At 41.6% G+C, this 23,774-nt stretch overlaps 1 protein-coding gene across 2 annotated transcripts in view; it reads left to right on the top strand.

Moving 5' to 3' along the window:
* The window catches only part of kif21a (kinesin family member 21A), a 136,802-nt gene that overhangs the window by 91,233 nt on the left and 21,795 nt on the right, over positions 1-23,774 (top strand). Inside the window, exons 23-27 of one of the 2 annotated variants that reach the window (XM_041202463.1) lie at positions 3,313-3,333; positions 13,002-13,059; positions 20,197-20,251; positions 20,710-20,942; positions 23,402-23,518. In XM_041202463.1, coding sequence (XP_041058397.1) covers positions 3,313-3,333; positions 13,002-13,059; positions 20,197-20,251; positions 20,710-20,942; positions 23,402-23,518 — 484 coding nt within the window. The remainder of the gene's footprint in view (positions 1-3,312; positions 3,334-13,001; positions 13,060-20,196; positions 20,252-20,709; positions 20,943-23,401; positions 23,519-23,774) is intronic. The other variant, XM_041202464.1, reaches the window with a different exon arrangement.

Raw genomic sequence — 23,774 nt, 5'->3', positions numbered from 1 at the left:
GAGTTTTGAAGACTTTTCAATGCAGGCAGCTGAGATGGCTATGTTGAGGGGCAAGTCCATGTCCATATGCAGCAAGACCTGGAAAACTTTCAAGCTTGGGCTGATAAGTGGCATGTAACGTTCATACTACACAAGTGCCAGACAATGACCATCTTCAGCAAGAAAAACCATCTCCCCTTGACATTTCAGGGCACTACCTTCACTGAATTCCCCACTATCAACATCCTGGGGGTTACCATTGACCAGAAACTGAATAGGACCAAGCATATAAATACTCTGGCTACAAGAGTGGTAAGAGGCTGGGAATCCTGCAGCGCATAACTGATCTTCTAGCTCCCCAAAGCCTGTCCACCATCTACAAGACATCAACAAGACACCATCCGGGACACCATCCACCAACTTAAACATTCACTCCCTCCACCACTGATGCATAGTGGTAGCACTGCATACTATATACAGGATGCACTGCAGCAACTCATCAAGACTCCTTCAACAGCACTTTCCAAACCACAGACTCTACCATCTAGAAGGACAAGGGGAGCAGGCACATCGGAGCATCGCCAACTGTAAGTTCCCCTCCAAGTGACACACCATTCTGACTTGAAGCTATATCCCTGTTCCTTCCCTGTTACTGGGTCAAAGTCCTGGAACTGTTATCTTAACACCACTGTGGGCGTATCAACACCACATGGATTGCAGCAGTTCAACAAGACAGCTCACCACCACCTTCTCAAGGACAGTTAGGGATGGGCAACAAATGCTGGCCTTGCCAGCAATGCCCACATCCCATGAAAGAATTTGTTTTAAAAATGATAGAAGGAGCAGCTACCGATGGTGGAGTGGAGAGAAGGAGGTATCAGCCAACTTCCAGGGGTTTGCATAGCTGAAGAAGGTCATTGAGGAAAGGTGCAGCAAGGATCGATTTGGAGAGAGAGTGAGGATCTTATAATGTGATGCGAGCCAAAAAGTTCTGGATGAAATATAGTGTGTGGAAATGGGATGCCAATGTGAAGAGCATTGGAGAAATTAAGTGTTAACCAAATTCTACATCAGCAAGCATAGATCAAGGGCCAGTGATGAAGAGGTTGAGATTGACGGAAAAAAGACCTCTGGCTCTTGGTGGGATCTGAATAAAGCTTTTTGGTTTTGCCACCATTTTGTTGGAGGAATTTATGGCTTCCGCTGCTTGTCCAGCACCATTTGGCTGAGTGTCTACGGTGAGGAGTCTTTGGGTAATGAGGTACTAATTGGATACCACCTTTTTAGTCTCCGAAATCCAAATATAATTTGAAATCTGTCAACAATGTAAAAGAAAATGTACTTGACTCTCGGAGAATTCTTCAGGGGCATTAAGAGAATCAGGTTAATCTCTGGTTTGAAACTCACCTGTCCCGAAAAGGAAGGTTTCTGTTTGTCTTTTCCTCTTCAAAACACAAAACTCACAATAAACCCCAAACCTCCCTTTCTATCCATATCTTGTTCTATTATCAATTTTGGGTTTCTTTAATGATTGAATTTGTCTGGCTTTTTTATGATGGGGGACATAGTTATTTAGTACTAATGTATCTCTCATTCCCTGTGCAGTAGCATTGTTGGAGCATCGAGTTTTGCTTCTGACATGCACTCCCTCTTATTGGTATCTGTCAGTATCCCACAGAGTAAGATGAGTACCTTGCATCTGTTTCTATATCTGTCCATATTCACCACCTTGGATTGTTAAAAGATCACTGAAGAGAAAGGGCTTTTGTTTAATGCATGAACTTAGCAATACATTCTCTATGCTCATGAAATGTAACTTTTTTCCCCAAACAATGGGAATTAGTCATCCTGATTTAAAATGTCTGGCATTGAATCTGAATGGCCCACATTAATTATATGATTGTCACAATTGCAATGCATTATTTCATCCTGCAGAATGGAAGAAGCCAGTGCTTATGCTACCTACCGTAATATCTTCAAGCTGCTTAAATTTTAAGTCCAATTTCGTTAAGGTTCATGATGCATCAATATTTGTTATCTATGAGCCCTGTGAACTGGAAGATACCAGGTTCAGTTCCTGGTCTCTAAAGTTTGTTGATTTTAACCAGGGTAGCAGAACAGGGCTGTGCCTCTTCGTTAGGTTTGGGACAATTGGTCCATGTTCCTGGTTTTGGTTACTGTACAGTGTTTCTAGAGGTGCAAGATCAGGCCTGGGATTTCAATGTAAGTCTGCAGTAGCTGATTTAGATATCATTTGAACTGATTTAGCATGTTTTAACATTCCTTAAGCTGCTTTCTGGAGGTTAACTGCTAAATTATAAAATTTACTAATGTATCGCACCAAACATGTATGTAAATCATTACAGCTATATCATCTAGCACAGAACCAGCTTTCACATTCCACTTAAATGTGATTTTGGTCATTGTGATTTTTAAAAATTTCCAGACTATTCCAGTATAGGTGTGCCAAAAGGAACGGGTTTTTCTGCAATCATACCATGTCATACATGTACTTTTTTGCTATTCCTATGATTAGACAAACATTTGAGTGCTGCAGCATTAGCCACCGGTAAACTGGGTTTATTATTTATCAAGGGCCAAACAATGACAAGTCATATTCTAATTGCTCAACACTGAACTATTATACAACTGCTTAATTATCCTGATACATAAACAGAAAATGCTGGAAGCATCTTGCACTTTTGGCAAAGTCACTGGTATAAATTGTTAACTCTGGTTCTCTCTCCACAGATACAGCCTGGCCTTTTAGGCAGTTCTAGCATTTTCTGTTTATATTTCAGATTTCCAATATCTGCAGTATTTTGCTTTTCAGTCATCATGGTGTTTATGTTTCTTCAGACGTTCCAGCTTCGACCTGGTGGCTCAGCCTTTCTAATATTATGCAGTACAAGTTGTGGCTTTGTATTTACAAACTAAAAAATGTTGGGAGGTGGATTTATGTGATTGTACTTCTGTATGGCCTTATTGCATATTCTGAATTTCATGAGGTGCTACACTGGGAGAAAATATTTCAATATGAAGACTTTCTTTTTATAAGAATTAAAATTCTTAATAATCTACCTGTTGAGATGTGCATCATATATGGGTGTTTACTCTGTGAAATGCTTAATTTTGGGTACTAATGATATTTTAAGTAATAGTGTATGTCTAATAACAAATGCAATGAACTCAGTTTTAGATATATCTGTTTTATTTCAGCACTGGTTCATTGTTGCTGATGACTCTGTAGGACAGATTTTTTTTAATATAGTGAATTCCATTTGATTGGTTTGTTGCTTTTCTTTTGTTTCCCCGTTGCTATGGTTTACACAGAACTAGATAGCATACCTATGGGTAAGTTAATTGCGCCTACTGTTATGTGTAACTGCATGGTTTACTAAACAAGCTTGTATGCTAACCTTGCTGCATCTTTCAATAACATCTGTAAACGTTTAAAGTCTGCATGCAGCATTTTATGGGAACTGAATGCAGATCATTTTTCCCTGACTCACCATCACCTTTTATGTCATGTAAACCATTGAAACATAGTATTCATGTGCTCCAGAAGTTAACTACTACCAATGTGGCACAATGTTGGCTCCATTTACATCTTAAGTGTTAAAAATTTCTATCTACTGAATATGAAATCACTATAGGCCTGAATTCTTTCTGTCTGTTTGTTGCTATTTTAACTCATTCCAATAATTGATCTAAACTATGGATATTGTGAATGTATAGTTGATGAAAATGGATAATGTTGGAGATACTTCATATTCGTCAAAATAAAAATAACGTGTTTAAATACAAGCTAACAAATGTGCTCAACACCATTTATTTTAAAATAATAATGTCCATAAAAATTTTTCCAGTGATGCTTTTCTTTCTCAAAATATTTTCTGAATTAAATAACACCTGTGGTTATCATGCATTGAGAAAATCAAGGAAGACTGTTAAGAGCTACACTAGGTTATGGACATAGTTTTGCGCTCGAACAGTGTTTGAATAATTCTCCAAATTTTGATAACTTTAGTACCAGCACAGAGTAAATTGCAATCAGTGATCTATAGTTTACATTTGTATAATCTGTGAGTAACATATTTAATGCCATATTTTAAGACAGCTAACTTTTGTATGTTGCTATATATGGTAAAATGTGTCATAGGCTTAAACCAACCATATCCTTATTCAAAAACCCCCTAATATACAGTTGTCTCTAGCTGATATGCAAGTTGTCCAGATTGTGATGGCTTATGGTTCATTAAGGAAACTGTATAAAAGTTACTTTTTCTATGACTAATTAGAACATGTTCTGTGTGAATGTTGTAAGGACATGCAGGAACTTACCTGTGCACTCTTAGCAATGATCTAAGTAATCTTGTGTCCTAAGGTATGATACGACTTTGAAATTTGAAATGATCTATTGGTTTTCAAGCTTGGAGGAATGTTTAGTATTTGCAGTCTCTTTAAGGTCAAGTAAAAATTTCAAAGAATGAAGACCAAAATTAAAATTCAAGAAAAAACTAAATTCTTATCTCTACAGTAGGATATTTATTTACTGTAAATTTGAGAGTTAGTTTTTTTTGTTCAATCTCCACATGCATTCAGATGTTTAATCTCTGGCAGCCGTCCTTAGAAAAAAAAATTAGGAATGTTGCTACGTCAATATGATTATGCCATTAGAGCCCCCTGATTATTTCCTTTCATCAGATCTGTTGCACCACAAGTGTACGATGAAATAGGCCACCAAGTTTTTTCTTTCAGCATCTGCAACAGACAAATCCTGTCTCTTTGCCCAGTAAAATAAATATTGTTCAAAATGAGTCTAAATGTGCTCTCCAGAATCTAATTTTCCCAAACATTGTGTGAATAAAGAGGGTTAGTTTTGCATAGATTTGTAATTTATGCTAATTCCTGCAAAGGTTTTGTTCCACGCAGTCTTGGCTGACTCCATTGTGCCAAGGGCTACCAACAATGTTGGTTTCAAGATTTATGTCAAAAACCAGAAGTTCTTCCTGTTGACAGACACCCACGATTGCTGTTTTTAGTGCCTTCCTTACCCTATAAGCCTGTTTGATCTATCAAGTCATTTGTATGTGCCCCTCCTGGGTTTGTGCTAGTTTTCTCCCATTATTGGTTTCTCACGTGTCAGTGCAGACTCGATGGGCCAAAGGGCCTCTTCTGCACTGTGATTGGGAAAAGTTCCTTTTGTTCTGTAGCAGAGGAAAAAAAACATCTTGCTCCGTTTTCTTCGCGCTTGCTTATTTCCTTTTTGTGAGTTCTTCCAAATAAGTTCTATTTATAGCATTCTTCAATATTTCTGCATTAGTGATGCTCCATTGGAGTTGGTTTCCAACACATATTCCTTGTTGGAGCTGAACACCTGACTTTAAATGCTGTAAGTGGTGTGGCTCAGTGTCTGAATGTAAATTCCACATCATGCTATTGTTCTACAGTCATACGGACCTGTCACGGGCACTTCCATCGTCCTTGTATACAGCATCACCTCTTACAATGCACGACCCATCTGGAACGTTTTAAAGAGATTAAGAGACTTGGGGCAGAATTTTCTGCCTGTCGGGCAAGCGGAGCTGGAGTAGGCACAGACCCGATCAGGTCTGCGCCACCATTTTACACGGGCCAGAGTATTTGCTGACTCTCATGATTAAAGGGAGTGTGCGGGTGGCGGCAGGCGTGCACGGACCACCGGGTCCAATGGTGAACCAGCAGTCTGTTTAAAGGAAGGCTTGGCAGCCTCCTATAGGCTGCTCACAATGGCCACTTCGAGGTCACACTGCAGGGGTTTGGCTGAGCAGGGCACGGAGGAGGGAAGGGCAGAGGAGCAGGCCAGGCTGCAGGTTAGGCCAGCGGGGGGCCAGTGTGCCCCTTACTTTTCTGATGATTGCCTTGTTGCCCTTCTCGAGGAGGTGGCAGCATGGCGGGAGGTGTTGTTCCCCCAGGATGGGAGGAGGAGGCCCACCCCACATGACCAACTGTGCCTGGGAGGAGGTGGTGAGCTCCCGCGATGTGGTGCGGCGCACCTGGATCCAGTGCTGTAAGCGCTTCAACGATTTGTTGTGCTCTGGAAGGGTGAGTACCATGTTGGCATTGGGCATTTAACCCAGCAGGTAGCCTTGGCCTTTGAGCCCCCGACCCCCCCACTGAAGTCTTACTGTCGTGACTGCATTGAATCATGTTGGGCATTTCTTATATGCTGGGTGGGCAAGCAGATAGTGCCCATGCTTAGATCAGCTTGAGTGGTTCATGAGGAGATGAGTTCTCCCCCGCTCCATGTGTTGCTCTTAGTCACACATGACTAGTCTGGGGGCAACCTGTAGGAGATGCAGCTAGGCGCATACTCAGAACTCCAATGCATGTCCTATTCATGGTGATGAGATGGTGGAAGGGGAACATCAAGGTGTCATGGCCAAGAACCATCTGCTGCCCTTGACGCTGCACGTAGTTGCGCCTCCTTGCTATGGGAGCAAAGACCGTGTGTTTCCTAAAGTGATGTACGCAGAATGTGTCCAGGCTGGCCGTTGGGGGGAGTTGGGAGCAGGCATTCTATCTTTGTGTGACTGATCAGTAGTAGTGGGGAGGAGGCGGCACTGGAGGCCTGATATGGGCCACTGTGGTTGGGGTGCTGCGTGCACGTGGAGAGTCCGTGCGTGATTAGCCGCAATGAATGGTGGTCTCTGTTTTTCAGGAGAAGAATGCTCATAATGCGTCAGAGCGTTCAGGGAGTGGAGGCAGCCAGGCCCACCTGATGATGTCGAACAGGAGGCCCTGGAGCTTGAGAGGTGCCATTGGTGTCAGTGAGGCTGGGGTGGAACAGCCAGGTATTTGAGGCCAACAGTGAGATCTGCAATGTCCTCCCAACATCCATAGCACTGATGATTGTTCAATCTGTTATTGTTGCAACATTGCTCAGTTAGAGTGATAGAGTCAGAGGTGTGGAGCGCAGAAAAAGGCCCTTCGGTGCTTCGAGGATGCGCAGGTCAAACACCTTCCCAAGTCTCCTAATCCCATTTCCCAGCACTATGCCCATCGCCTTGTATGCCATGGCACCACAAATGCACATCCGAATACATATTACATGTTAGGAGGGTTTCTGCGTCCATCACCCTTTCAGGCAGTGCGTTCCACATTCTCAACACACTCAGTGTGCAAAAGTCGCTCATCACATCCCCGGTCAACCTCATGCCTTTTACCTTAATCTATGCCACCTGGTTACTCATCCCTCTGCCAAGGGGAAAAGTTCCTTTCAGTCGACCCAATCTATGCCCCTCGTAACTTTAAAAATCTCAATCATTTCATCCCTCAATCTTCTCTGCTCCAGGGGAAATAACCCCAATCTATGCGATGTCTTCTCATAAGTCAAACTCTCTAGTCCAGCCAGCATCTTGGTCAAGGACCTCTGCACTCGCTCCACTCCAATCACATCCCTCCCATGAAGTACATTTCAGACCGTGAAGTACATTTCAGAACTGCATGCACAGCTATAGCTGTGGACTAGGCAGCATTTTCTGCGCTTGGAACATTACCTCCCTGCTCCTATATTCTATGCCTTGGCAAATAAAGGCAAGTATGGCATTTGCCTTCTTAAACATCTTATGTACCTGTCCCACTACCTTAAGGGACCTGTTGACATGCACAGTGAGGTCCCTCTGATCCTCCTTACTTTTCATGGTCCTACCATTCATCGCGTATTCCCATGCCTTTGTTTGTCCTGCCCAAGTGCATCACCTCACACATAGCCACATAATTCCATTTGGTATTCATCAGCCCATCTGACCAGCCCATCTATATCCACCTGTAATGTAAGGCTGACCTCCTCACTATTTGCCACCCCACCAATGTTGGTATCCATTGGTTCTGGAAGGTTGAGCGTATAATGAGCCAGGGGGAAAGGGATAAAGTGTGTCACTGTGTGCACCCTAACTGATCCACTGTCCTTGTTAATTTCAGCATCAACAGAACATGGCCGCCAGGAGGAACTACAGATGCCCCCTCTCACACTGAGGGTCCTCAAGTGTCACCTGAATGTCACCATTTCTGCGAGGCAAGCACCAGCACAGATACTAGCACCTTGTTGGGCATTGCAACATCGGCTGGTGTCCCAGTGCACAATGAAGAGGGCACTTCACAATCGCTGGAGGAGCTGGCAGAGACAGAGAGCGCCGATGGCGCCAGCAGTCGGAGAACTGCCGGGAACCAGGCATGTGCTCAGTTAGTGCTTGATGATGTGTCTCTGGAGCCGTCTGCGACGCAGCAGCTGCAGGAAATGCGGCCGGGAGTGCGAGAGCATCTGGAAGTGATACATGAGGCTATGCTTGGCTTGGTGTCCGTGGTGGAGGAGTCCACGCGGAGCACCATTGATTCAATGAGCCTCATGGCAGAGCGTCATGCTTCCTCCATGGAGAGAGTGGCAACTCTCGTGGAGCGACGCCTTCAGGAGAATAATCAGGTCCTCCTGGGGTTACACTCGGACCTGCAAGCCCTCACAGTGCCAATGGCCACAGCTGGTCAGTGCCAGTGTGGGAGATGGTGTGGGCTCCAAGCTTCCCAGCTTGTTGCTCATCCATCCACAGTGAGCAGAGAGGTCTGAAGCGACCTCACATCGGCGCAGCAGCTGCCTGTCGTATCTGCAGGCTCCTCTCACGGTGCTCTAGATGAGGGCACCAGCTGCTCCGCCCCTCTCCCAGTGACCGCTTCATCTGGTGAGGCTGCGATGACTGGGGAGATGCCAGCTGTGCAACTGGCAGATCCCTCCCAGGCGGGGCCAGCACAGGCTCCATGGGCCAGTGGACGACCGCGAAGGTCATCAAGGCCAACAGGACAGTAGAGTCAGCAGGCTGTCTCAGATGCCGCTCAGAGCGATGGGGCAGCACCAAGACGTAGCACCCGTAAATGAAAGCATAAGGCAGCTTCGGGACACCATGGGTTTCTCACTAGTGCTTTTGTGTTGGCCCAATATTAGGTACTTATAATTTTTTTCTGCTTGCTTAACATTTTGTTTTGGATTAGTGAAAACACCTGATGGTTAAAATAAAAATCAGATGTGTTACCATGGTTGAGGGTGGCTCCTTTGTTCTGCATTTGTATATTTAAGATAAATGTCATGTGTGTGTGTTTGGACATTCAAGTTTATGTCCACTGCCCTTAGTTCCTGCTGATGACCTGGCAGATTTAGCACTTAAGTGCCAAGTATGGAAGCACCAGGCAAGGCTGGTCCTGCTGATCCATTTGTGTTGAGCTAGCTGAAGGTTTGTTGGATTAAAGCCTCCCAGTGCCCCTGCCTCCTTGGTGTAGTCCCGAGTTAGCGTTTAGCCCCTCATCATTCCCCTGTGCTTCCTCTTCCGCAAAATCAGTGCTGGACTCATCGTGTGCAGCTGCATCTAGTGCGTCAACATCTTCATCATCCACTGTGTCCCCCCCTTTCCAGTGCAAGATTGTGGAGAGCGCAGCATGCAACCACTATCACCAACACACGATCTGGGGTGTGCTGGAGTGCGCCCCTGAGTGGTATAGACATTGGAAGCACGTCTTGTGAAGACTGATGGCTCTCTCCACTACAGCCCTTGTGGAGGCGTAGCTCCTGTTGTACCATTGCTCAGCTTCTGATCTTGGATGGCGGAGAGGCGTCATGAAGGGATAGCCCTTGTCACCCAGCAGCCAGCCATCAAGCTGAGCTGGAGCACTGAAGATCCCCGGCACCTGGGAGTGTCTGAGGATGTAGGTGTCGTGGGAGCTGCCTGGGTGCATTGCACAGACTTGTAGAATCAGTATCCTGTGATCACACACTATCTGCATGTTCATGGAGTGGAATCCCTTCCTGTTGACAAAGGCACTGGGCTCACTTGCTGGTGCCTTGATGGCCATGTATGTACAGCCTAATGCACCCTGGATGCGGGGGAAGCCAGCAAGCGCCGCAAAGCCTCTGGCTCGCTGTGCCTGGCTTGTCTGGTCCCAGTGGAAGTGGATGAAGGTCAATGCACGTCTGAACAGAGCGTCTGTGACCTGCTTGATATAAGTATGGACAGCTGATTGGGCGACACCATAAAGATCACCCACCAAGCCCTGAAAGGAGCCAGAGGCATAGAAGTTAGTGCAACTGTGACCTTCAGAGGCACTGGCATGGGGTATCCACCCACACAGTTAGGAGAGATCTCAGGGCCAATCATCTGACAGATGTGTAGTTGACTGTCTCCCTTGACACTTGGAGCCTTCTTCTGCACCTCAGTCATATTGAGGTAGCTGTTTCGTTGCCTGTATACCTTGGCAGCCAGATGGTGGCATCTTCTGTGGCCCCTTCCACCTTGGACTACCTCTTGGCCCTGCGCCCCTTGCATCTGTACTCCCAAAGGTGGCTCCCCTGGGGGCTGAATGTGCACTCCTGGCCACCACCTTATTCTGGCCCTCCCTCCTCAGAGGAGCTGCCTCCAATGGACATGTCAGAACCCATACTGATGACTCTCTCCACCACAGCCCTTGTGGAGGTGTGTCTCCTCTTGTACCGCTGCTTAGCTTCTGATATTGGATGGCAGAGAGGTGTCATGAGCCATCTTCTGAGGGAAAAGCCCTTGTCACCCAGCTAAGGGCAGGCCTCCGGAAAGCTGCAGGCCCGATAAAGATTACTGACCGCAGAGTGCTGGCCTGAAGGTTCAAAGTACACAGAAAGCTGCTGGAATTTGTTCTGAGCTTTTGCAGATCAAGCAGGCCAGTTTAAAAAAACTTTCTCCAATAAATACTTCACAGACCAGATTCACAACCCCACTGAGCCTATCCCACCCGTGGATGAGGTTCATAAAAAAGTCCCTTACCTGCCTGCCCATTGTGCCCATGCACCAACCCGAAGATCTCACGGGTGCCTGAAAATCACTGTCAATTGATGAATTAAGGGCCTTAACTAACCTGTTGATTAATGGTGGGCACGCATCAAACTTCGTCGCGCCCCCGCCCAGTGAAATATCACTATTACGCGCGGTGACGTCAGGACACTTGCCCGATGTCACCACGCATCATTTTACGCGCTGACTTAGGGGCCCGCCCCCTGCACGTCAAACAGAAAATGCTGCCCTTGAAGTACTCGAAGGCAATTCTTAAATAAAAGTTTTATTGTTGAACTGTCCACATGGTGCAGATGAGACCATAAGAATTCAAAACCTTAAGAAAACAGCTGCACATGGCATTCATACATTTAAATTCTGGTTACATGGACTTCACTGCTCCCCCAGCCTCCCCATTCCCGAGATATTTATTTTGTTTTTATTTGCACTTTCTCTGTTCTGTTTGTGCTGTGACTACAATGGGAAGGCAGTCTGAGCATTTCTTCTGGACTTGATCTGCCTGTTGTGATTTTTCACTACTGAAGGTAGTATTTGTATATGTCATTATTTTTGTGCTCTCCTCTAAACTGGCTTTGATGTTTTCCCTCAGTTATCATTCTTTGATTCTAGAACAAATCTGATAAAATTCATTTGTATGTGGAGAATGAACAAAAGAAACGCTAAATCACTTACCTTCAGTGTCCTCTTCATACTTTGGTGTTTATTTTTCATAAGCAACGTATGCTGTAACTTCAAAGAATGAGGACCTTTCTCATATTTGTGTTTTTGCCTCAAAATATTTTTTAAATACTTCGGTCTGCACCCAGAACAAGCCTTAAATGTACTGTAGGCTGGGAACGATCACATTTTCCCTTGACAGCCCCTGTAAGAATTAAACTTCTTCGCCTGTTTGAATGACAATTGCTTGACTTGTATATGTTTAAAGATTGAAGGGGGCTACAAGCAGATGGATTGTCTATTTTACTTGCCAGCATCAAATGATCCCTTAAGTTTTATACACCAAAGCTGTTATGCATCCCGAGCTAATTCATTTTTAAAATTGAGTGAGATTTTAATTAAGACATCAAGTCATCAAGTACCCTTCTAAACAAATTTAGCTATTTGGAATCAAATTAAACTGTAATTCAGAAGTGGATCTTTCCTGGTGAAGATAATTTTGACAAATTGAAAAAGCAAAAAATCATGACAATCTTGGCTGTACCAATTTATCAATTTGAATACGGATGAAGGCTGAAACTTAGGAACTTCATTTGAAACAAAAACAAAAATGTGCTGGAATCAGTATCTGTGGAAAACATGGACAGCTGAACATTTTTGAATAACACTTAATACTGAGCTATGAGCAATTTTATCTGCTGGTCTGTTGCTGTCACTTGTTCAATTCTGTTTTTCATTTTACTTGTTTAATGGCAAATTTGTGATTTAAGGGTATGTCGATATATGTAATTGGTTCTATAAGATTTTAGTGGAATCAGGATAGACTACCCCCTTTTTAAATATTGCTGGCATTGTATTTTTATTGATTAACCCTTTAAAGATTAATAGTTCATGTCAGCTAAATTTCAAATTAAACCTAAATTTTCACTGGACAGAATAAATTGTGACTGAAGGAATATATAAACTTGCCAGACTACCATTCCTAGAAAAAGACTGTTATTTTCTTTGTAGGTTATAGTGTGATTTGTGAAATTATTCAATACCATCTTGTTGTCGGGCTATGATATTACAGTTAATTAATTCAAGAATACTCAGGAATTGTTTGCCATGCAATTCACATTGGATAAATTGGCCATGACTGCAAATCAGAATTGTGTAGTTAACTAATAGATGACACATGTGCATCACAAATTGTTGCTAAAATTTCCATGTAATTTAAAGCAAAAATAAATTAGTAATTACAGTGCAGCATCTAATCTTTGTCCTTGTGTTCAGATGGCTGTCGTGAGGCAGTTAACTATTGCTCTCTGGGTTTGATATTCCCTGAGCCTTTAGGTTACTGCTCTGTAATCTCTTTCAGTTATCTCTATATCAACTGTTGGGAAATGTAAGGTGAAAGCAACCAGCACAAATATATATAAATACAATCTTAGCCTTTGAAGTTTAAGTGTCTGACATCTTTAGGAACCTTTAAGGTAAAATAAAGGGATAACATTTATGTTTTGTAATAACTTGTAGAAAATGGAGATGAAAGCAGTGAAGAAGAAAATATAACTAGCCCTGGAACAGAAGGCAGGTAAGATAATGTACTAGGTAGTGCCAGAGTGCTTGCGCTTTTATTTCTGCATATCTTGTAAGCTTTTCCTATTTTCAAAAAGAAATACCGTGCACTGCAATTATTTCCATGGTTTTTACTTGTGATGTATTGAACAGAACAAAATACGGAAATCCCTGGCAAGTAAGTTCATGAATCTTCCACAATTTCTAACCTGCTATTATTAAAGTTGATTCAATTAAAGATCAATTTTGAAGAAACAAATATATTTGGAGAAATTAAATTGATTTTTGCTAGGTGAATAATTGGGAGACATCTTAAGAGCTCAGGTATATCTGAAGTCAGTGTGCTAACCAGATGATGATTTACTGCTTCAGGTAGCCCAATTCTGTTGTCAATAAATGTATGGTTACCAGTAAGAGTAATGTTGCTGAGGAAGTGTTCGAGATTTTCAGCTGCTATCATTCTTTTTTAAACTGTTAAATGTGACAAATTCTTGTTGGTTCAGTGCCCTAACTCAACCTGCAGTGCATACAGTTGCATTTTGTCTTTCATTGTATTTGCTTATCTCTCCAAACTGGTATCCCATTGCTCTTGCTCTGTATGCTGATCTTTTGTTGTAATGACAGGGATTCCAGATCTGATGCCTGTACCTTACAAATATCTTTCGTCAGTCTAGCCGTTTTCTTTCATTTTGTTTCACTTCCTTATAAAATTGTGTTCTACCCTGGGTTCACATAACTCTTTTTGAGAAAGACAGAACATATATATTGTGCCTTTCATGAAGTCAATGCATCCCAAAGCACTTCTTGGATAATGAAATACTTTTGCAGTGTGGCCACTGGTAATGTAGGAAAACACAGGTGCCAGTTTTGACCCAGGCAGGTCCCATAAATGGCAATGAGAGAAATGACTAGATAATCCATTTTCATATTGTTGGTTGAAGGATAAGTATCAGCTGCAATATGCATCTGATATCCAAAAGCATCTCTGTTTTTGGAATGGTGCCCTGGGATCTTTTACATGCATCTGAGAAGAAAAATGTTGCTGCACCTCTGACAATGCAGCACCTCCCTCAGTCCTGCTCTGAACTTTCATCCTAGAATATTTGTTCATTCTCTAGAGCAGGGATTTAAATCAGACATGCACTTAGACAATTATAGAATGGCTACAGCGCAGAAGCAGGCCATACAGCCAATCATGTCCCTGGTGGCTTTCTGCAAGAGCAGCTCATCTGGTCCCATTCCTCTGCCTTTTCCCCATATCCCTACATATTTGTTCTCTTAAGACAATAATCCAATTCCCTTTTGAAAGCCACAGCTGAATCTGCCTCCATCGCACACTCAGGCAGTGCATTCTAGATCCTAACTATTCACTGCATTAAAAAAAAAGCTTTTCCTCATGTCGCCTTTGGTTCTTTTGCCATTCACCTTAAATCGCTGACCTCTGGTTCTTGACCCTTCCACTAATCGGAGCAGTTTCTCCTTAACCACTCTGTCCAGACCCCTCATGATTTTGAACACCTCTATCAACTCTCATCGCAACCTTATATTTATGGGGAATAGCCGCAGCTTTGCCAATTTATCCCCATACCTAAAATTTCTCATACCCAGAACAATTGTCGTAATTTTTTTCTGCACCCTCTCCAGTGCCTTCATGTCAATCCTAAAGTGTGGTACCCAGAATTGGGCACACTATTTCAGTTGAGGCTGACACAGTGTTTTATAAAGGCTCACCATGTTTTTTTGCTTTTGTATCTGTGCTTCTGTCTCTGAAGCCCAGGTCCCATATGCCTTATTAACCACTTGCTCAACCTGCCCTGCCACCTTCAATGATTTGCGTACACTTATCCCCAGGTCCCAATCCTCCTGAATTCCCTTTAAAATTGTATCCTTTATTTTATACACTATCTCCTGCCACCACATTGAAACAGGAAGTCAGTGCTATCGACATCATCATTATGCACCTGGAACAGGAAGTAGGGTCACACTCCACTCATAGGCACATGCACAGTGCCACTGACGTCATCTTTGTGCCTGTTGAACACTGGTCACCCAGTTGTTCATCCCCCCTTGCTGCTTTGTTCGCTGCCCCTCTCCGAGCCGTTGGCTGTTTCGCGCACCACCCCGCTCGCTGCCTATAGGCAATGAGGAAGCAGGGAGGCAAGTGAGAAGGAGACAGTAAGGGATCAGGAGCGGAGCAACCAGTGATGCAACGAGCAGGGCAGTGTGCAAATCTTAGCCGTGATCCCAGAATTTTTACCCCAGGTGTTTTGGGGTTCAATATTCTGTGAAAACTGTAATCCTTAACCATGGTGGATTTTGTTGGTGCTGCAATTGTTAAAATAGCTTTACATTGCTAAATATTATGGATGGTCTTATTCTTTGCTACAGGCAGCTTACCTGTGATGTCTCTGACAGTGACATTACAGGCACTGCAACTGTATGTCCAATGAATGTGCCTCCTACAGTTGCAGTGACAGCAAACACAGCCTATTTTATAAAAACAAAAAAACTGCGGATGCTGGAAATCCATAACAAAAACAGAATTACCTGGAAAAACTCAGCAGGTCTGGCAGCATCGGCGGAGAAGAAAAGAGTCGACGTTTCGAGTCCTCATGACCCTTCGACAGAACTTGACAGCCTATTTTATGTTGTCTTTTCTCATTCTTCCAAAATGTATCACCTCACACTTCTCTGCGTTAAATTTCAGTGCGGGTTTGCTCATTCCACCAGCGCCTCTATATCCCCTGGAAGTCTATCACTATTCTTCTCACAGTTCACAGTGCTTCAGAATTTTGTCATCTGCAAATATTGAAATTGTGCCCTGCTCACCCACGTCTAGGTCGTAATATATATCAGGAGAAGCTGGGGTCCTAATACTGACCCCTGGGGAGCACTGCTTATATATTGCTCTTCAGTGAGAAAAATAATCAATGTTTGTTTCCCCTCAGCCAACCTCGTATCCATGCTGCCACTGACACGATTTGCCCTGAACAAATCTGTGCAGGCTTTCCTTAATTAATCTACCTTTTTCTGCATAACTGTTGGACTTGTCCTAATTATCATTTCTAAAATCCTTCCCACCACCGAGGTTAAACTTATTGACCTGCCCCAACCGCTTCCTCTTCACCATGGATGTCCAATCCCTCTACAACTCCATCCCCCACCAGGATGGTCTGAGGGCCCTTAGCTTCTTTGAACAGAGACCCGAACAATCCCCATCCACCACTACTCTCCTCCGTCTGGCTGAACTTGTTCTCACACTGAACAATTTCTCCTTCAACTCCTCTCACTTCCTCCAAATAAAAGATGTGGCTATGGGTACCCACATGGGCCCCAGCTATGCCTGTATCTTTATGGGGTATGTGGAACATTCCTTGTTCCTGTGCTACTCCGGCCCACTTTCACAACTCTTTCTCCGGTACATCGATGATTACTTTGGTGCTGCTTCATGCTCTCGTCGGGACTTGGAAAAACTTATTAATTTTGCTTCCAATCTCCACCCCTCCATCATTTTCACGTGGTCCATCTCTGACACTTCCCTTCCCTTCCTTGATCTCTCTGTCTCAATCTCTGGTGATAGACTGTCCACCAATATCCATTACAAACCCACCGACTCCCACAGCTACCTTGACTACAGCTCCTCACACTCCACTTCCTGTAAGGACTCCATCCCATTCTCTCAGTTCCTTCGCCTCCGTCACATCTGTTCTGATGATGCTACCTTCAAAAACAGTTCCTCTGACCTGTCCTCCTTCTTCCTTAACCGAGGTTTTCCACCCACGGTCGTTGACAGGGCCCTCAATCGTGTCCGGCCCATCTCCCGCGCATCCACCCTCACGCCTTCTCCTCCCTCCCAGAAACATGATAGAGTCCCCCTTGTCCTCACTTATCACCCACGCATTCAAAGGATCATCCTCCGCCATTTCCGCCAACTCCAGCATGATGCCACCACCAAACACATCTTCCCTTCACCCCCCCATCGGCATTCCGTAGGGATCGTTCCCTCCAAGACACCCTGGTCCACTCCTCCATCACCCCCTACTCCTCAACCCCCTCCTATGGCACCACCCTTTGCCCACGCAAAAGATGTAACACCTGCCCCTTCACTTCCTCTCTCCTCACCGTCCAAGGGCTCAAACACTCCTTTCAAGTGAAGCAGCATTTCACTTGCATTTCCCCCAACTTAGTCTACTGCATTCGTTGCTCCCAATGTGGTCTCCTCTACATTGGAGAGACCAAACGTAAACTGGGCGACCGCTTTGCAGAACACCTGCAGTCTGTCCGCAAGAATGACCCAAACCTCCCTGTCACTTGCCATTTTAACACTCCATCCTGCTCTCTTGCCTACATGTCTGTCCTTGGCTTGCTGCATTGTTCCAGTGAAGCCCAACGCAAACTGGAGGAACAAAATCTCATCTTCCGACTAGGCACTTTACAGCCTTCCGGACTGAATATTGAATTCAACAACTTTAGGTCTTGAGCTCCCTCCTCCATCCCCACCCCCTTTCTGTTTCTTCCCCCTTCCTTTTGTTTTTTCTAATAAATTATATAGATTTTTCTTTTCCCACCTATTTCCATTATTTTTAAATATTTTTAAATCTTTTATGCTCCCCCCACCCCCACTAGAGCTATACCTTGAGTGCCCTACCATCCATTCTTAATTAGAGCATTCGTTTAGATAACTTTAACACCTATGTGTTCTTTTGTTCTTTTGATGATCTATTTCTATCACTGCTTGTCGTCCCTACAACCACACCACCCCCTCCACTTCTCTCCCCCCACCCAAACCACCCCCCCCCCCAAAACACACCTTAAACCAGCTTATATTTCACCCCTTTCTTGGATTCACTCAGTTCTGTTGAAGGGTCATGAGGACTCGAAACGTCAACTCTTATCTTCTCCGCCGATGCTGCCAGACCTGCTGAGTTTTTCCATGTAATTCTGTTTTTGTTTTGGATTTCCAGCATCTGCTGGGTTTTTTTTGTTTGTTTTTATCTCTGGGTTTATCTTTCTGCTCTTATTCAAAAAAAGAGTTTAACATATGCAATTCTCCAGTCCACTGGCACCACCACTGTAGCTGAGGGGGATTGGGAGATTTCTAAGGCGAGTGCAAGATTGATGGAGGCTCATGTACTGAACAGATTTCAGTTGCTAAAAAAAAAACAAAAAAAAAACAAAAAAAAACAAAAAAACTGCGGATGCTGGAAATCCAAAACAAAAACAGAATTACCTGGAAAAACTCAGCAGGTCTGGCAGCATCGGCGGAGAAGAAAAGAGTTGACGTTTCGAGTCCTCATGACCCTTCGACAGAACTTCTGTCGAAGGGTCATGAGGACTCGAAACGTCAACTCTTTTCTTCTCCGCCGATGCTGCCAGACCTGCTGAGATTTCAGTTGCTGTTCACCCTACTTCAGTTCATTGATAGGATGAAATACTCATTCTGAAATCATAAAACCAGCATAATTGTTATGTTTCCCTTTCTGGATTATTTATCTTGCAACCACAAGCTTTTTACAAGGTCTGAATAGAAGAGGCAGCAGTTATCCTGTAAACCCCATACTAACTTTTGGACTTGCTGAATTTGACAGCAGGCACACTGACAGGACTTGTAGTGGCTGATGGCAAACCATTTCTGGCCTCTAAAGATCTAGCTTTTGTAATGGTTGCCCTAACTTTGAGGACTTTTTCCTTTTGTTGTGGTTCTTTGATGTGCAAATTTTATGCGAAAGATTTAAACACTCAGCATTCACTTAGTTACCCTTGAATAATACAAACAAAAATCCAGTCACACTCACTCATGTGCAGTATTTACACATTTACAAGATATCACAGTTTGTGAAGTGTTGAGATGGGAGCTATCTCAGTCTGTCACCTATTTTGGTAAGAAATTCATTCTGCCAATGGTGCTTGGAAGATTGAATTTAATATATTTACCGAGGATTTGAATCTTGTTTGCACATCTGTACAAGCTGTTTGAGCCTATGATTTCCTGAAATCTAAAGCTATATTGATTAAGTAACTGAAATTTTTTCAGCACCCCCACCTGTAGAGCTTCTATTTCACTTGGCCCTTAATACTTTGTGACATGGTCCAGTGTGTATTTTAAAATTTGTTCAAACATCTTTGTATCAGCTTGTTTATCTACATCAACTTTTCGAAACAACAGAGTTGTCTTGAATACACCCATAAAAGCAGGGCATGGCGATGATCTATATATAGACATGATCTATATATAGCAACTGAATCAAGGAGCACTGACTCAATCTTTTAACTTTTAAATGAACTGTTCACTTTTATTTGGAAGCTGAGGTACATTCAGAGAATAAAAAGACAATAGGCTATTTGTAGCAGTGCATTCTTACTTCAAAAAACAGCCACTGAGTTGTACTAGAAACATCTTTTTGAAACAGCTGTGCTAAAATATGGATCTCCTTCCTTACCTCCAGTCTTTCACCAGTATAGTGTATTTCTCCAGATATTCACTGAGTTACTAAATGTTGCATTTGACATCTTTTTACTGCAGACTGCATCTAAAGTTGTGTTTGAAGGATGCTCTTAAATCATTCGTGATCAGCGATGGTACCCATTTAATATTTCAATGTTTCATCAAAGTTTTTGGTAGGGATTGGAAAAGATTTGTTTTTATGTATTCCTAAATGATGGCAGGAATTTTAAAAATTGTGCCTTTGTCCTCTAGAGGAAGTAAATTAAAATGGGGTTTCAGGTGATACATTCTGTTGGTTGTTTAATTGGATGTTAAATCCTATTAAAATATCTGCAGAAATATTGAAGTACTTTATCTGGCTTTACTTAAAAATGTGTGGTGAAGGACAAGAAAGGGGGAAGAGGCGGAAGTAAGAGAAGTTAGATAACCTAACTATTGAGTTCCTTAGAAGAGTCATATTGGACTCAAAACATTAATTCTTTTTCACTCTCTACAGATGCTGCCAAACCTGCTGAGTTTTTCTAGCATTTGTTTTTATTTCACATCTTCAGCATCTGCAATATTTTGCTTTTATTATATAAATAAGGAAATATTGTACCCTTCATCCTGCATCAGAATGAATTGTTGAATAAATTAGTTGATGAAATTGTATCTCCCTGGGCAGGAAGTTTATTTGGATTCTTAGTGTTTTTACCTTTATTTCTGCAGTTCACTGACATCTGACCTAATGAAATTAACAGGTGACACCAAACCAAAGGATAAGGTATTTGAGTTTCTTGTTTTCTAACTTGGTTGGAGAGTTACATTAATACTAGATATGAAATATTAGAAAGAATTCTTTGGTGTAGAGAGACCTCCTGAATGTTTATTTCAAATTAATTTGTCAGATAAATATCTGCAGTATTGTCCAATGTCATGTTAATGTACAGTTATAAAATGATTAGTAGTTATTGCTTTCAAGTTAATAGTTGCTTCATAAATTGCTCCTTGACATTGAAACAGGAATGTAATTGCCAGATCAAAGAAATATAGTAGATGGCAGAATTAAATCCATGCTACCAAGTTGGTTCAAAACTACCACATGCTTGAGTCGTCCTAATAGTTGTTTACTGTAGCTATTTAAAATATCAGATTATATAATCAATTTTAAATGTATTCTGCTGAAAATTAACCATTAACAATGTATTATAATCTTAAATGTTTCTGCAAATTATTGTACAGGCACGAAGGAGGACAGCTACACAAATGGAGTTGCTTTATGCAGACAGTAGTGATTCTGCCTCAGATATTGTTGCGGGAGATCTTGCTATGCCTGTGCCATTAATGCCTGTTGCAGAGGTGCAAGAAATTGAAAAGGAGACTGGAACTTCTTTGCTGGCTGATGCTGCTTCAGCTAGAGAAAAAGAGATAATCCCATCACCATCTGGCTTGCCTCTTAGGCTTGGCAGTAGCATGTAAGTTCTGCCTGCCATGCACTAATTAGCTCAGCTTGTTGCATGATGCTGCATTGGTTTATGATGGCATTTTTCTGTCTTTAATCCTTAATTCTGGCATTAAATCAATGTGTTCAGCATAAAATAAGTGTTTAGTATACATCCCAGACTTAAAGTGTTGATTTACAAAACAAATATTGATTTGCGAAAAGACTTAAGCCATGATTTTAAAAAGTTTGCCCTTATTCAAAAAAGCCCTTGAGCATACAGGGCTTAATACTTCTAATTTAGTAGCTGAACTTTAAACATTGCACATTGTAGATAGGCAAATCCATTGCATAATTAAAAATATGACTAATGTTGGGAGTTGCAAAATAATTGACCGGACAGCAGAATGAATAAGGAAGACAATGCCCTTTTCTACTGTGCCCATCTCTTTCATATAAAGCTGATCAAGGTGAAGAATGTTAGTGCTAGGAACTGAAATATTTTCTATTTGCATACCTGTCGTTAGCAATCTAGGTAAATTGCATTTTTTTCCCACTTTCTAAGATCATTAAATTACTCAGTACAATATTTTCTTATCTATAATTATGTTATCTAACTACTCTACTTCCTTCTCTTACCTTTTCTTGTCCTTCACACATTTCTATGAAAAGCCAGAAAAAGTACTTGATCCTGTGCAAGATTTATTTCATGTGTCTCTACACTTTCTCTTTTACTTTTTATGTCAAATCTTTTTTTATTTACCTGCCAGTCTTTTCCTGCATACTTTCTAATCTTTGCTTTCCCTCTGCATTTTTTACACTTGGTTTAATCATATTTTATATTATTGTCAATTTGTCACATGCTACTGTTAGTCTCACTTTAATTTGAATTCTCCAGTCATCCAAGGACCTCCAGCTTTGCCTGTACCACCTTTACTAGTTGGATAGGTCAGTGCTGAGTATGAAATCTTATCATCTCCTGTCTGAACAGTTCCTGTTGTTGGTCTACTCTTGCCTTTTGGTTTTTTCTTTCAATTTATTTGCGTAGTTCATTTTATTTACCTTGAAGTTGCCAGATGTATATGAAAGACTTTTGTTTTTTTCTGTGCAAGACAAATTGTACTTAGTGATTGTGACCTTTATAAATACATTAAAATTACTTGGTCTAGTATTTGCATTTTAATGTATTTTTATAAGCTTTCAAAACAGAAAATGGTACTGTATAATTGTGTTCTTTTTCTTGTGAATACCCTTTCAATAAATATTTTGCTTATGTTTAATTGCTATTAATATTGAAGTGTTTTAAAAAAGTGGTTGTGAGAACAGTTGAAAATCACAATCTCTAATCTGTTAGAATTCAAATGTATTTAGATTAAAAACTTAAAATTAGAATCTAATATTTTTCAGAATTGGTCATTTTAATGGAATCAGTTACAGATAAGCATTTTTATTTGACAAGCTGACTTAATACCTTTTCTTTTCCCAGTACAGCATTGTAGAAAGTTCAAAGCTATTTTGTATAGCACCACACATTGCTTCATTAATGATACTTGCATAATTTTAGAAAGAAGTGTTCAAATAATACATTCTTTTGTAATGAAGTATAAACCTTAAATCCTGAAAGATTTTGCCATACATTGATTATTAGCTGGTTCAACATTGCCCATTTCCAAAAAGCTAGATTGCACGTTTTACAAGACACAAAATTCTGCAATGTAATTTGATTCAAAGGAAAATAACCAAAATTAAAATGGTTTAGTTTAAAAAAAATCTGATACTAACATATGCTGTATTGTATTCCAAGCAACATATAAAGTGTGCAATAATGCAATACTTCAGCTATTGTTGTTTGTGAAGTCTTGACCTCTTCTTACTGGGATCTAATTGTATTTGGCTTAGATTATGTTGCATTAAGTGCATGTGTTACTTGCAAAAATAATAAATACAAACAAGGGATGCTTTTTATTACTTACTGGCTTTATGATGGGAATTCAATGGCTTTGGGTAGTCTGCTTGTAGATAACAGCTCAAGATGCTACTTTAAGAGGCAGAGGATGGTGCTGAAGGGCTTGGTGCAGCTATGCAATATTTTAGTGCCTGAGAAACTGATCTGTAGAATAAATGTACAGAAATTATCACTAATCCTGGAACACCGAGTGCAGTTTTTGACTTGGAACAAAACTACAGGTAAAAAGAAGTTTGATACCAATATCTCTTTTCTTGCTAAAAGTACTATGAAGTGCAATAGCTTATTGAAGACACAGAGATGAGTGACAGCAGAGCATATTAGTTAACTTGGTGTGCCATTAACTTGGCAAGTAATCAGATGGATTTTTTTGATGCAGGATAACATGCTACAGTATATAAATAGAACATCTAAATTAATTTTAAATAATTAGGGGTTTTTTTCCATCATTTTATTTTTTCCTGTTTGGATTTTGCAATCACTTGTTGGGATATAATATTTTTATTAAAAATTGCTCTTGATTTTAGATCCAGGCCACCACCATCAGAAAAGAAAGTACCTGAACCTTCACCATTATCCAGAAGGAAGTTATACGACAGAGGCAACTTGGCAGGAGAGAAAATGAAGGTTAAAGAACAAAAACAGTAAGAAATGTTTCATACAGGGCTAATGAATTTAGTAGCCAATACCTATCTTTATTATATAAATGTATGCCTATTATTTGGTCACTTACTTTCCTTCCATTTAATTATTTTATGACCCCAAAAATGTGTTAATTGCTTTTCCATTATGCAAAATACGACTAAGCGAAAAGTTGTTCTTGCCTAACTTGGTTAATGAGATGCAGCAAGTTGATTTAGTTAATGCATTATTCGAAGGAGTGTAATGAAGTATTTAGCT

The sequence above is a fragment of the Carcharodon carcharias genome, chromosome 13, assembly GCF_017639515.1.
Source record: "Carcharodon carcharias isolate sCarCar2 chromosome 13, sCarCar2.pri, whole genome shotgun sequence".
Lineage (NCBI taxonomy): Eukaryota > Metazoa > Chordata > Chondrichthyes > Lamniformes > Lamnidae > Carcharodon > Carcharodon carcharias.
This window is presented reverse-complemented; position numbering and strand designations above follow the sequence as displayed.